The sequence below is a fragment of the Nanorana parkeri genome, unplaced genomic scaffold, assembly GCF_000935625.1.
Source record: "Nanorana parkeri isolate BGI_ZX_2015 unplaced genomic scaffold, ASM93562v1 scaffold38, whole genome shotgun sequence".
In the NCBI taxonomy this organism is placed as follows: domain Eukaryota; kingdom Metazoa; phylum Chordata; class Amphibia; order Anura; family Dicroglossidae; genus Nanorana; species Nanorana parkeri.
In genome coordinates, this window is record NW_017306306.1 from 287642 (window position 1) to 302394 (window position 14753).

The window sequence follows — 14753 nt, forward strand, 5'->3', positions numbered from 1 at the left end:
AATAACTTCCCGCCATATAATTCCCCCCTTAATTTATCCCTCGCAAAGAGTTTAAAGAGTCCGAAAATTAGAATGAAAGATGAACTCCAGGCAAACAGCTAACTATACAGCTATTACATGTATACTGTATACTGACATTCTATCCAGCCGTTCCTGAGATGTATACAGTTCTGCCTGACAGGAAAGCCAGCTTGGTGACCTGACTTTTCTCTATAGAAGATAAGCAGCACAGCTTGGTCACTTCCCCACCCCTGGCTGTTATTGGACAATCGTCATCGTGCTCTCTCCCGCTTTCAATATGATCTTGGTCAGCATATGTGCATGAAGCCGAGCCTGATTGGCTACTAGTACCACCCTCCCTTTCCCATTCTACTGTATGGCTTCGTTCACACCAGGGCATAGGAACGCACATTCCTGGGACTTTGTTTCCCGCAGATAAACGTCTCGGGAATGTGCGTCTTTGCTAAGCCCTGGTGTGAATGGGGCTGTACAGTAGAACTCAGGCTAGGTTCACACCTGCACGACACCGGGGACGCGCATCCTGGGATCGCGCTGTCCTGCACAATCCAGGCGATTGCCGCGTAGCCCCATTGATTGAATGGGGTGACTTCCGCGCGGTAATCGCAGAGAAAGGGTACACGTACCTTTTTTTTGCAATACACGACGCGCGGCTGTCTTAGGGGAACCGCGCAATCCGCCCGGCGTGACTGGGGTGCCATTCGAAAATAATGGCACCCACAGCGCAATCGGTTCACACCTAGGCGACTCCTGATATCGCGGCAATCCGCTTGGAATCGCACACGATTGGAGCGTGGTGAGGTGTCGCCTAGGTGTGAACCTAGCCTCAGTGATCCCTTATTGGGTCCCTGGATGCGCACCAACCATGGAAAAGTAATCATCCTATGGTTTTTTTCCCACGTTAGTGCCCGTTCTTGCGCAGAGAAAAACTGCGTTTGCTCAGCCAGTTTGGGGTGCCGTTAACTTGTTAAATTGCCCAAGTATTTGGCAATCAATCAGGGCCACAGCTACAGATCACGGGGCCCCATAGCAAAAATGTGATGTGCCAAGATCCCAAAGACTCCTCTAATGCATCTGAAGCCGTCTCTACACTGAAGACTTTACAGGGGATTACAGTCAACTGCAACCTCTCCTAACCTAGCCTGAGTTCTACTAATGGGGCCCCTTCTACTCCCAGGCCCCATAGCAGCCACCCGGGCTATAGTTATGCCATTGCAATCAATAGATGGAATCTACACTGGAAAAGTTAAGTAGCTTCATTATGCTACTAAAATCTCTTGTAAAGTGTAGACTCAGCAATGATTTTTCCTTGTTTACTCCTCTTCGGTCTGCTAAATATACCATTAAATGTTTTTGATTTACACCGTCCGAGAAATTGCAACAACAAAAACCTTCTATAAATCTTTGTTGTTCCAGCATTGCAATGTTATGGAGGAGAGGGGGAGGTGTTCTGTAGTTCTGTCCTAGGGTGACAACGCTGCTCCTCCACAAAAACAGTATGGCGAGTGACAGGAAAGGGTGAGGTGTCTGTAGTTCTGTCCTATGGTGACAACGCTGTTCCTCCATACAGTACGTGAATGTTGTCACCTCAGGACAGGAAGTGTGTTGCTGGCAGGATCTCCAGGCAAAAAACTAATGCAGCCACCACATCTAATAAGCTGCAATATTTTATATTTCTTGTTCCTGGGTTTAGATGCTTTAATAGCGCTCAGGGAAAGTCCATTTCGCTCAACTAAAAACGACATACTCTCCAGCTTATTCTGTAACTGGTTTTATCTCAGCAGATTTTCAGCAGAGATGCTAACTGCAATGTTGGACACAAGTACAGCCATTACAGGAGGTATTTCTGAATAGGGAAAATGGAAAAAAAAAAACCCAAAAAGGGCTCAGCTCTGACATACATGTAAATGCTGAGATAACGAAGATATAAAGCGCCTCTTATGTCCTGTGTACATATGCTGACAGATGACAGAGATTGAGCTTTATAATTACCACTCATCATGTCACAGACGGGGATCAACAGTCTCACTGAAAAGGAAATAATGGGATTTTAGCTCTGAGACCCAGATTAGAAGAACCGAGCAGGGAGGGTGCAGAACGCATTTTGCAGCTGGCCTGCCCGTAGGTAACTACAAATCCCAGCATGACCCGAGAGGGATTCTTTGAATCTTAGAAAAGTTTTGATAACTAAACTTAAGAACAAAATTGTAATATATTGCAGCTCAGCAGTTACAGTGGAGATGGAAGCGTAGCCACAAAAGGGACAGGAAGTGTTTTATTTTTCAGGATCACCAGGTGAAATAATAAAGTGTAAAGAATAAAATGACACATATATAATATATGTGTTAGGGGTGCCGGTATATATTGTATGCGATAGGGACGCACCGGTGGCGATACTGAGTATTTGGGCGAGTACTCATACTTGCGCAAATGACCCGATACTTATCCTGATAACGAAACTTCTGGTCAGAGGAAGATTTCCTCTAACCAGCAGTGCCACCAGGGTACATGGAGCTGGGTAATAACTCACGGCCCGGCTTCCTGATTGGCGGGGAAGCCGGCTCTTTGCTGATTGGCCGGGAAGCCGGCTCTTTGCTGATTGGCCAGGAAGCCTGCTTCCCAGCATCAAGCCGGCCAAACAGCATGGAGCTGGCTTCCCGGCCGATCAGGAAGCTGGGCCGCAAATAATGTCACGCTGCCTGGCTTCCTGAATGGCCAGGAAGCCAGCTCCATGCGGATTGGCCAGGAAGCCGGCTTCCCAGCCAATTAGCATCAAGCCGGCCAAAAAGCATGGAGCCAGCTTCCCAGCCAATCAGGAAGCCGGGCCACGAGTAATGACAGACTGCCCGGCTTCCTGAATGCCCGGGAAACCGGCTCCATGCTACCAGCAATACCGGTACTCGGTATAGGCGAGTACCGAAATATAAATATCAGTACTCATACTCTATACTGAAAAAACGATATTGATGCATCCTTAATATATGTACACACACACACACCCCAATATGGAAATCAATATGGAATTCAGCATCCAGTCGGTATTTCCAGGAGCCAGCAGGTTTTGGTTTTGTTTCAGGAGCCAGCTCCATTGACAATTAGAGGAAACCTAAAAAGTTAGGCGCCAGATGTAATTGTTAAGGAGCATTGGTGACCTGGCTCCCGGGATTGGTCCAGCCCTGATATACTGTATACATATATAATATTTTCATTGATAGGTTTAGATATTTTAAAGTAATTGGGATAGGAAGTTAAGTTCTCCCCCATTTTACCCAATGCTCCACAACATTTGAGCTGTAGCCCACTTTAATATACCGGACTGAACATGATCAGGAAATGTTGGTGAAAAACAAAAAGGTGGGTCAGGTGTTCTCTGTCTGCGTCTCTTGAAAGGGGGGGGGTCACCGTCCTGGTAAAAGCTCAGCCTGAAAAGTCAATGGACATCAGCACTTCAAGAGGAGGAAGGAGGAAGTGACGTGCCCAATGCCTTGGCATTAGTCATGTGACAAAGCATTAAAGGGAGCTCAGACAGCCGCTGCTACAGCAACAGGGGAGTCCTTCTGCTCTCAGTAACTCAGAGTTAGGAGTTTTACCACATCGCCGATGTTATTTTTACACTACAAGTCCACTTTAAGTAGCTCTTTCACTCACCCACACCCCGATCGTACCGCCAGCAATTACACGCTGCGTGTGGAATAATGAGTATGCTGGGGACGGGGGCCGCTAACACAGCGGCCAATGTTAATACAGCGACAAGTAAAACGAGCCTCAAATGAAAGGAAACGGCTACTATTAGCACACCCCGTCATCCGCTGCTTTTATTAGAAGCGGATAATTATATGGGAGGAAAAACACAGGGGAGGATTTGGAGGGATAAGAAAAAACACACATTCATAAAACACACAGCGCGCTCTTTTCATAGAAACGCACACAGTACTGTGCAAAGCGCAGAAGCCGACGGCAACTAATCATCTTTTATGGTTTCACCGTTCCAAAGTGACCACACATTTACTTTAGGCAAAAAGAAGCTGACGGGCTATAACCAGGGATGCACCAATACCGGTATTTCGGTATCGAGATTTTTTTTTCGGTACTCGCCGATACCGGAAGTCCCCGTGTAAAAACTCGCCACTCGGCTTCCTGATTAGCGGTGAAGCCGTCTCCATGCTCCCTCATTACCAGGTGACGAGGGAGGGTCAGGCCAGGGGGAGTGTAATGAAATGCTGCCTGTCTTCCCGATTGGTCAGGAAGCTGGCTCTAGGCTCCCTTGTCAGTTGGACTAAGGATCAGGTGAGTACATTTTTAGGCCCCTAGACCAAAACATGCAGTTAACCCTTTAGAAGCCCCAATGCAAAAAAAACTTAACTTGCAGTGGGTCTTTTTTTTTTTCTAGGGGACTAATATAAAGCAGACATACTCACCTGATCCTCGGTCCTGCCAGGTTGCTAGACCGGTGCCTGCAGCCTCTCCTCCCCTGGGCTCTGGTGGTCTAAGGCGCGCTGACATCACATCCGATGTAGGTCCATGGACTTGCATTAGACATGAGGACTCTAAAGGACATTCCATAGCTGGAGCGGAGGTAGAGAGACGCGAGTGTTGACCGCCACAGGACCGAGGATCAGGTGAGTATATCAGGTTTATTCCCCCCTCCCCCTAGACAAAATAAGCACTTAACCCTTGCTGTGCCAGAGCAGAACCACGGCAAGGGTCATTTTTCATTTCCAGAGCTCTTAGACGTAATGAAACATTGGCCCAATGCCCACCATTGCCACAAGTTCCAATCTGAACTCTGGCGACTCTCACGCCACATTATGGCTCCATTTGATGGGCGGATTTGTAACGCACGAGCCTCCATTAAAAACGGATACTGTTCATTTTCTGTGGCGTTGCTCAGATCGCCGTTCCCAGCGGCATGACATGCCTGGTACGGGCCTGATTCTGCTCCAGACAGATAGCAATCCTCCAGGCTAAGCCTAATCATCCCCAGCTCTGCCACCGAGGATCAACACAGGCAGGACGTGGGGGGATGGGATACGGGAATCACAACATCCGTTCCAGCGACGGTCTATATGTGTCCTGAATGTACAATGCAGCAGAGATGTAATGGAGGAGAGGACAGGAAGACCAGATCAAACCTTCCCACTTCGGAAGACAAATCTGTGTTATAACACTCACATCAATGTGTATCAATAAAGGTTTATTCTACCCGGGCTACATAGACAGACAACTGAAAGATAAACATATGTGGGCCCATTTACATTTCTCCGGGGCCATGCGCGCTGCGTCGTGCGCCAACAGACTATTTTTTATGATTGGGTTGCCAAGGGACGTCAATGGCCCACTGCACGGCCTGCTACTGTAACAATGCCTCCCTGGCTTTAAAGAGACCCTGTCGCAGTCCTGACTGAGCAAGGTGACAGGGTCTCTTTTACAGACCATTCATTAAAAAGAGCGGATCTCCCCCGAAAACATATGCTATACTGCATATGTGTGTGCTGGAACAATTCATAAAAGCACGAGGAACCGTAGCGCTACCCTCTCAATGATAACAGCGGCACATGCGCAGTATTATCCGGCATCGAGATTGTAGGAAAACGTAAAGGTGACCATACACTAGAAGTGGGAAGTTCCGGTCCACCATCTGTTGTGGAACTACAAGTCCCATGAGGCATTGAAAGACTGACAGTTACAGGCATGACCCCCAGAGGCATGTTGCGGTTTGTAGTTAAAGCACAGTGTGTTGAAGTCAGAGATGGCCAGGCAATTGGTATTCTTGGGAGTAAGTCAGCAATTGAGTCCCAATTCCTCTAAAGCCAAACTCCAGTCATTCAGCTGTGGGGAAACTACAAATCCCATGATGCATCTGCCTCTGGGAGTCATGCCAGTGGCTGTGAGAATCTTGCAATGCCTCATGGGATTTGTAGTTCCACAACAGCTGGAGGGCCGGAGTTTGCTCACTGCTGCCCATTCGCATCAACAACAATCTTTCCAGGAGAGTATTTGTGCTTTTCACATATTATATCCATGTTATTTCCCTGTAAAAGCCTCCCTTGTGTAGACATCCAAAAGCTCAGAGACGGCTGCTGGGTGCCACCATCTTGGATGTCATGTCAGCAGCCCCAGCAGACTCAAGTGGCACTCTATATATTGCAGGGGAAGCCAACCTCCAGCCGCTGTGGAACTACAAGTCCCATGCTGCATTGCAAGACTCCGACAGCCACGACCCCACAGAGGCAAAGCATGATGGGATCTGTAATTTCACCCCAGCTGAGTTGCCGCAGTTGCCCATCCTTGCTCTGTAGTATTCCTATTTTACTCTTCCCCTGGCAGCTATATAAAACATATGTGGTGAGGTGATGGGAAGCACAAGAGCTGGGCCAGCACAGACACTCCCAAAAGAGGAGAGGACTATGACATACAAGAAGGGGGGGGGGGGGGGCTGTGCTGCAGAATTGACTCTTCCTGGACCAGTCAAATGTTCTACCAAGTTGAAAGGCACATTGCAAGTCCACATAATATTGTTTGTGGAGATGAAAACATGCTGCGAGTAAGCGTCTAAAATCCCCGATATTTCTGGGCCTCAGCTGCAATGTTCTTAGGTTGATGACAGGGTCCCTTTAAGAAGCATGCAGGTTCACATTTCAAAATGGCATCTCGCAGCCATTGTTGTGACATTCAATGGATGGCCTGCGTCATTGTCAGATAGTGGCATGAGCGTGAAAAGGTGACACTTACAATAGAGGTCATTGAACAACCCTGAATGTTAAAGCGCCGTGTATCGTAAACAATTGCTGCAGGTTTTTAAAATAAAATCCGGGTTTTCACCTTTTTTTTCACCCTTTGATGAATCTCAGTGTTGCTGATCTGCAGGCCTCTTTGCAGCCACTTCCTGTCTACATGCACTCCAGCAAATGGCATTTCTGAATGGGGACAACAATACAACATGCCCTATGCCGGAGTAGGGGAACTCTGGCCTTCCAGCTTTGATGAAACTACAAATCCCAGCATGTTTCTGCCTCTGGTAGTCATACCTGTGTCTGTCAGAGTTTTGCAAAGCATGCTGGGATTTGTAGTTTCACCGCAGCTGGAGGGCCAGAGTTTGCTTACCCCTCCTGCCCCATGCAATGTGCATTGGCATGGTCGCCTGGAGCCTCCATTGGGACAACCAGGAGAATAATTGGCAGGTGGGGACAGAGCATTGTGACCCCATAAAAGGAAGTTCCAGAACAGGGTCCCTTTTGGAAGGACCATCAGGTATTATTTTATTAGAAGCTAACAAAAATAGCATTTCAAATGAAATAAACTTGAAGATTATATTGCGTTCTGTTTACTAATACTTAAACTGGAATCTGTGTTTCCATATCACTGAGCACTACCAGATAGACGTTCTACCGAGAGCACCTGTCACAATGAAAATCCAGATCCTGCTGACTTGTTTCTAAATAAACACGTTCCAGGGCTACCAATCCTCATCCTGCTTGTTATACCTTCACTTGCTGCAAACATCTCCATCACCGACTCACAAGGGAAGATAGCAAGGATAAAGATGACAGATCTGGAGCCATCACTTCAACAAATGACAGGTCCCACTCCATCCTGACCTGTAAGTCATTCATATTATATAGTACCCCGCACATCACTCTACTCGCACCCCTCTTCTGTCTCTCCTACAATAGAATGATGCCAACACAAGCCAGGTGTTGGAGGAAATCATCCTTCCTGTCTGTGCTCCATACGCTCCAAATGATGGCATTTCCTGCTCTGTATGCGGCCATGCCATGACCTCATCCATGGACAGATCCCTATCATTAGACACAAACACGAGAAGTCCACGCTGGAATCATTCAGTGCCGTGTCCCATTACCGGATGGCACCGTACTGCTGAATCAACGGAGAGCCGCGATGGATTATCAGAGCGCTGAGCTCCATAAACAAACAGGAATACATTGCTATACTTTATACATGAAATCTCTCCTCCATAAGATACAATGTACAAGATCAGTGCTGAATAAAGTGAATGTCACCGTGTGACCGGACTGAACCCCTCCCATGTACCTGTAATTACTTCTACAGTATACCTCACCATCACACATGCCCCCCCCCCCCCCCCCCCCAACCCCCCCCCCCCCCCCCCCATTACCTATCACACATACCTACCATGACATCCCATCAAACATTTCAGCCTGGTACCCATCACACATACCTACACTGCTACCTATTATAAATACCCCCTCCAATCACACCCATCACGCATGCCCCCCGGGACCTATCACATATACCTACCCTGGTACACCCTCACACAAAACACACATGCACCCTATAACACATACTGGAAACCCATCACATTTGTGGTCCGAGCCTTAACAAGTAAGTGATATTGATTCCTTCCCCCGGCACCCATCACACATACCCCATCCTTCCTTCCCCCGGCACCCATCACACATACCCCATCCTTCCTTCCCCCGGCACCCATCACACATACCCCATCCTTCCTTCCCCCGGCACCCATCACACATACCCCATCCTTCCTTCCCCCGGCACATCACACATAGCCCCTTCCTTCCCCCGTCACCTATACCAGCTCAGCCCGGCACACCATTATCACTATTCTGTAGGCATACTGGCATCAGCACACAATGTGCCGTCCCCCTGGCACAGCTCAGCACAACCCCCGGTGTGTGCACAGCCCGTCACCCCATCTCACCGGCCAGCTCATCCGGCTCCAGCCCGCTGTCCGCGTCCGTCCCACAGATAACGAAGTAATGGGCCAAGCGGCACGGCGCAGCGGCCGATACCGCTGCTGGAGAGGAGCTCATCGTCCCAGCTTGTGCGTTCGATCACCGATCCGTCCTCAGCACCGGCCGCCTCCCCTCTCCATGACCACCGGCTACCGATCCTCGTCCCCGCTATCACCTGAATGAGCCGAGTGAGGCCAACGAAGACCACCAGAGGGAGCAGCTGAGCAATAACACCGCCCACTGCCGAGAGCCCTGAACACAAGCTAAACCGCGCCTATCGAGGCGGAGCAACTGCATGAGTCCCCGCCCACCAAATAAACGCCTAAAATTCTGCGGCGTAAACCACGCCCATAAGTGCACAGGTACGCCCACCGTGTGGCCAGAGGTTTCCCCATCGCTGTCTGTAGCTGAAGACTGTACTATACAGTGCTGTGAACAATACCTGTAGCGATGACATATACCGTACCATGGATCGGAGATATTCATATATAAACACACCTATGTATGCCACACTTACAGTATATATCCCACACTATAGCACTGACATATACCGTATCATAGATCGGAGTTTTATATATATCTATATCTATATATATATATATATATATATCGAGATATATATATCTATCTAGATATATACACACACCAAACTGGCGTATATACATTCTACACTGATATATGACATGCTATAACAGTATTAGAAAGCCAAGCATGCTCTAAAGCAGGGGTAGGCAACCTTGGCCCTCCAGCTGTTGTGGAACTACAAGTCCCATGGTGCATTGCAAGGGTCTGTCAGCCACAGGCATGCCTTCCATATGCATAGGCATGGTGGGATTTGTAGTTTCAGCACAGCTGGAGTGCCAGGTGAGTTACTAACTTTTTTTCTACCACAAAACGTCCTCAGTCTTTCAGGCCTAATTACCTAATTATGCCCAGGTTGGGTACACAGGAATCTCAGGGTCCTGGGAGTTAATTGGGACGGTGGGGCAACGCAGGGGTGTTAGGTACATAGTATGTGTACAGTAAAGTGGACCTGTTTCTGTGCAGCTCAGCATGGCAATTGTACAGATGATTTCTTGTGTGATAGGATTCCCCAGGCAATATAAGAAACCATTGGCTGATTCAGCCCTCCATACTCCAACTTATACCTGAAAAAGAGACCTTCTGGGTGCTTTGCCCTTTTCATGAAATAGTATAGAAAGGTATCTCATAAGCCATGGGTCTTCATGACCAAAGGTTCCTTCAAAACTTTGCCAATGTCATTATTCTATATGTAAATAGCGCTCTTGTCTCTCCAGTCATTCCAGACATAATATCTTCTTGCACTCTAATGGCGTCTTGTGATTACGGTGTAGTCCGTCTGCTCTGTCTGTATGTGTTCTTTGTATTCAGGAATCTAGTATACCTGAAATAATCAGCTCATTTACATCTCACATTGTTCTATCTCCATCAACCAAACAACCCCCAGATCTTCCAAATCCAATACTGTGCTGGACAAAGAGTCATCTGCTTAGTGATAGTGGTAAGGTCAGACATTAATCATTGCTCGGTATGTAAATAGGCTTGCTGCTACTTCTATCAGATTTCTGGAAGCAATCTGACAGACAGGATTCTTTATCGTCTCCACCAAGCTCACCTATAGGGTTGACACCTTTTCTTTAAAGCACATGCGTCAAACTCAAGGCCCAGGGGCCGAATCCAGCCCACCAGGCCATTTCCTAGACTTCTACTTTCAGATCTGCACAAATTATATACACACACACACGAGAATATATTTATATATGAGGAAACAAAAAATATGAGAATATATGTATAGTATACTTTTAACAAATTCATATTAATGGTCCGCGGGATTCCAAGTCCATGAGGTCCGAAAGGTTGGCGACCGCTGTGCTATGCGGTGTCTCAGGTGGGCTATGCAGTGTCTGGGTTGGGCTATGCGGGCTCTCGGGTGGGCTATGTGGACTCTCAGGTGGAATATGCGCGCTCTGATAATTAAAAAAAAGCAAATACCTGCGAATCCCATTTGTGCTTCTATTGGAATACCCCACCACAACTACCTCAGTCAGTAACACACATATACCAAACTAAAAGGAGTACCATTTTGCAAAGGACAAAATGGGAAAAGCAGATATATTTCAGACCACGGGTGCTTGTGGCAATTCTTAACTTCTTTTTGAAATTCTGGTGGGCTGTGACGTCCTCATGGTGTCTGGGGAGGTTCTTAGCATTATGTAATATGTTTGGGGTGTATATATATATATATACAGTATACGAGTACTGTTAGTTCACTCTGTCAGGGATCCCAACCTGAAAAAAAGTAATTTCATTTCAGGGAGGGGCCCTTTTCATTTCAGGGAGGTGCACTCTGCCCCCCCCCTTCCCCAGAATAAAAAAAAAACCCAGCATAGGAATGAATTGCGAGATTGCTATTGGCTGTTTCAATTTGCAATAGCCAATAGCAAGCTGGCTATTGCACCCACCCTCTGCTGCGGTCAATCAGCAGGAGGAGGACCATCAGGAGAACTTCAGGTCCAACTCTGCTAATTGACAGCAGCAGTGGGCGGGTGCAATAGCTAGTCTGCTATTGGCTATTTTAATTTGCAATAGCGAACAATCTAGCTATTCGTTCCTATGCCGTTTTGTTTTTTTTTTCTCACTGATGGTGGCTAGCGCCCCCAATGTCAAGAAAAAAACAAAACAAAACAGAACAGAGAAAGGTTTACTCTGCTAGATAAGGCAGAGTAAACCTTTCAGGGAGAATATGTTTCTCTCCCGCCTGCCTATCTAATAGCAGGAGACTCCCGGAGCGTCCGGGACGGTTGGGATGTTTGCTCTGCTGTCACTATGTCTGCCCTGATGAAGGGACCCTGCGTGGTTCCGAAACATTGGCTAGACAACAGGTGACATGCTTCTTCAATAAAAAAATTTGAATTTATTTGAGCACTGGTGATCCTCATTGCTGCTGACTCTATATACGCACGCCGCCATCTGTGAACATCACTACAAGCACCACCATTACTTCAGGTCTCTATGGCTGCATGGTGTGCAGGGCACGTCTTCACTTGTTAAATATAAAACACACACCCATACACACACACTAACCACACACACTGTCACACCATTCTATTGTAAATAGAAATGCATCAATTGAATGAAGGATTGCTCCGGTACTGAACAGATTGTGAATATTAACCCAAGTTGCAACTTCCTATGCATTGACGGCAAGTAAAAATACAGACCCAATTAAAGGGGTTCTAAACCCTCCGGTTTTTTTGCATATATCTACTGCTAGCAAGCAGTAGATATAGGCAAAAAGTTATTTTTTTTTAAACGCTTTATCAGCGGTTTAAACTTACCCCGTTATCGCTGCGCGCTCCCGCGCCGAGAATCAGGAACTGCTCGTGCGGCCGCAAAGGATCTTGGGGCGGGCGCATGCGCAGTTCGGATTCTTGGCCGGGAGACTGCAGGGACGCAAGGTAAGTCTATGGACGCGTGCACCCGCATGCAGACACCGCTGGATCGGAAGTGCCGAGAGGAGTCAGCGCTGGATCGGAGAGCCGCCGCACCGCTGGAGGGACAGATGAAAACATCAGGGAAGAAGAAGAAGATTGGAATAAGAGACATTATTTAAGGTAAGTGCTAACATTAAAGTGACATTAAAGTCAAAAATATTTTGCCCTCCCCCCAATGTTAATTAAAGCACTTACCTTAATGATGTTTCTTAATTCGATCTTCTTCTTCTTGTCCTTTTTATCTATCCCTCCAGCGCTGCGGCGGGTCTCCGATACAGAGCTGACTCCTCTGGACATGCTAGCACTTCCTGTCCCAAGATGCCTGCATGCGGGTGCACGCGTCTATAGACTTACCTTGTGTCTCTCCTCGCGTCCCTGCCAAAAATGTTATCTGCGCATGCGCACGCCCCAAGATGCTTTGCGGCCGCCCGAGATTTTTCACATTTTCGGATGGGAGCGCACGGGGAGACACGGGTAAGTGTTAACCCTTTTCAAAGAGTTTTTTTTCCTTTTCTTACACTTTTTGCATAGATCTAGCAATAGATGTATGCAAAAACACCTGAGGCTTTAATTATCCTTTAACATGGGGGGGAGGGGAAAAAACTTTTGACTTTAATGTCACTTTAAGTCCATACCCAGAAAGTCCTTTCTTCTTCTTTCTGAATTTAATCAAAAGGGCACGTACTGTATGTACACATCTGTTTCATCATCACAACCTAGATTGGCAGCCGCTCACTGGGCAGTCCGTTCTATGTATCCACATGCATTGCTACACTTCACAAAGCGGTTCCCACAGAGGGGCTGACATCAGCTCATTACTCACAGTTCACACGACTCCATACAAATATCCCACACAAGTGCAGACGCCCCCAGATTAAAGACAAGGCTCATACACAAGTCGACATTTAGTGTGAACAGTAATGGCAGCTTTACTCCTCATCCGCCACCCAAGGACCTGGTGCAGATTTCGGGTGAATCCAACTTTATGTTTACATAAGATCTTAGTGAGAGCGCTTGCTGGGGACCTCAGGCAGCCTCAGGCAGAAAATGTAAAGTGCCGGTATCGGCACTTAGTGTCATGTGTCCGGCTATCAGATGGCCTGAGACCCGGACACAGGACTCTAAAACTGGAGTGTCCAGGTGAATCCTGGACAGGTGGCAACCCAAAGCTCACCTTTGATGGTTTTTTCTTTGTCTTCAGGTGGCCATGGACAGGTCAATGTCTCCCTGTGAACGTCTGCTCATCTTTGATCGTGTGAAGAAGTGCTGTATTTATAATGGTAGCCATGGACCAGTGCCTGGGGCATTAGGGTTAGGTGGGTCAAATGCAAGCCTCACAATGTGCCAAATATGATCAGTTTTCCCATTTTATCTCCTTCTTCTAACCACCTCCGGATATTTGTTGCTGAGTTCAGGAAATAAGCTCTAGGCAATGCGGAATTTCTAATCGAGGAGCCTGTAGGCACACAACTTATGAAGTCCAATGCTGTGACCCTCTGCTAGGATCACCTCTATTACACATTTTGTTCTTTTACTGATCTTAAAGTAGTATTAAACTCTCAATATTTGTTTCAATAGCAAAGTATTTATTTAAAATTTTGCCCAAGCACTTACAGTCATCATGTTTCCAAACAGCTCCGACCCTGCCAGCTCAGCTTCCCTGAGCTTCCTGTTCAGTACAAGATCACAAGTCTCCGGCAACTGTCCATCTACTAGCTTGAAGAAGGGAGAAGAAAAGGAAAAAGGAGGAGAAGGTGGTGGTGGTGGTGGGGGAAGTTGACTACCGCAGCACCCGCTTTTCAAAGGGATTTGGCGGTCAGGAGTGCGATGGGACCATGGACTTTCTGTGTGTTTATGGACTGGAGACACACACACCTTTACTAGCACACACAAGGGTAGCTCCATAGGACCCTGCAAGGGAAAGGATACACCCCAAAAACAGTATAACAGGGCCAGTGCTCGGGGGAACAGCTGATTCTGCAGGAAACTACAACTCACATTAAACAGGTGATTTAATCAGCATCTGAAAAATATTTTGACTTTGATATCACTATAAAGTTTACATTTTGGACCCTATTTCATGTTACAGCCACATTCAGGTTGTAACATGCTCACATCCCTAACCCCCCCTTCCTGCCCCCCTACTTACCTAAATCATGGGGCTTTGCTCCCCATAGGCTCCTGGCATAATTTGAGCTTAGCGTGGAGGTCCGTGGCTTCACAGATCAATTTACTGGACCCATTTTATAATACAATTAACTATCTGTTATCTGGTGCTTAGCTAACCGGAACTCTCATCTAACCAGCAAAAAAAAATCCCCAGTGTACTACTGTGTCAATCTGCCACCTTCTAGGAGAGGGAGAGTGGGCTCTGGAGCATGGAAACTTTCTAATCACAGAAAGTTGTGAAGTATATAGGAGAGAAGGCATGATGGTTCTGCATCTTTGTCCTTCTCCAGGATATTTATATGACTTTTCAGTGAAA

General features: G+C 47.1%; 1 protein-coding gene across 2 annotated transcripts in view; it reads right to left on the reverse strand.

The window, feature by feature from the left end:
• DENND5B (DENN domain containing 5B) overlaps window positions 1–8932 on the reverse strand; it is a 106538-nt gene extending 97606 nt beyond the window's left edge. For both annotated transcript variants that reach the window (XM_018570646.1, XM_018570638.1), the window contains exon 1: window positions 8720–8932. In XM_018570646.1, coding sequence (XP_018426148.1) covers window positions 8720–8831 — 112 coding nt within the window. In that variant the 5' untranslated portion in view covers window positions 8832–8932. The remainder of the gene's footprint in view (window positions 1–8719) is intronic.
• Window positions 8933–14753: the final 5821 nt, after the last annotated feature.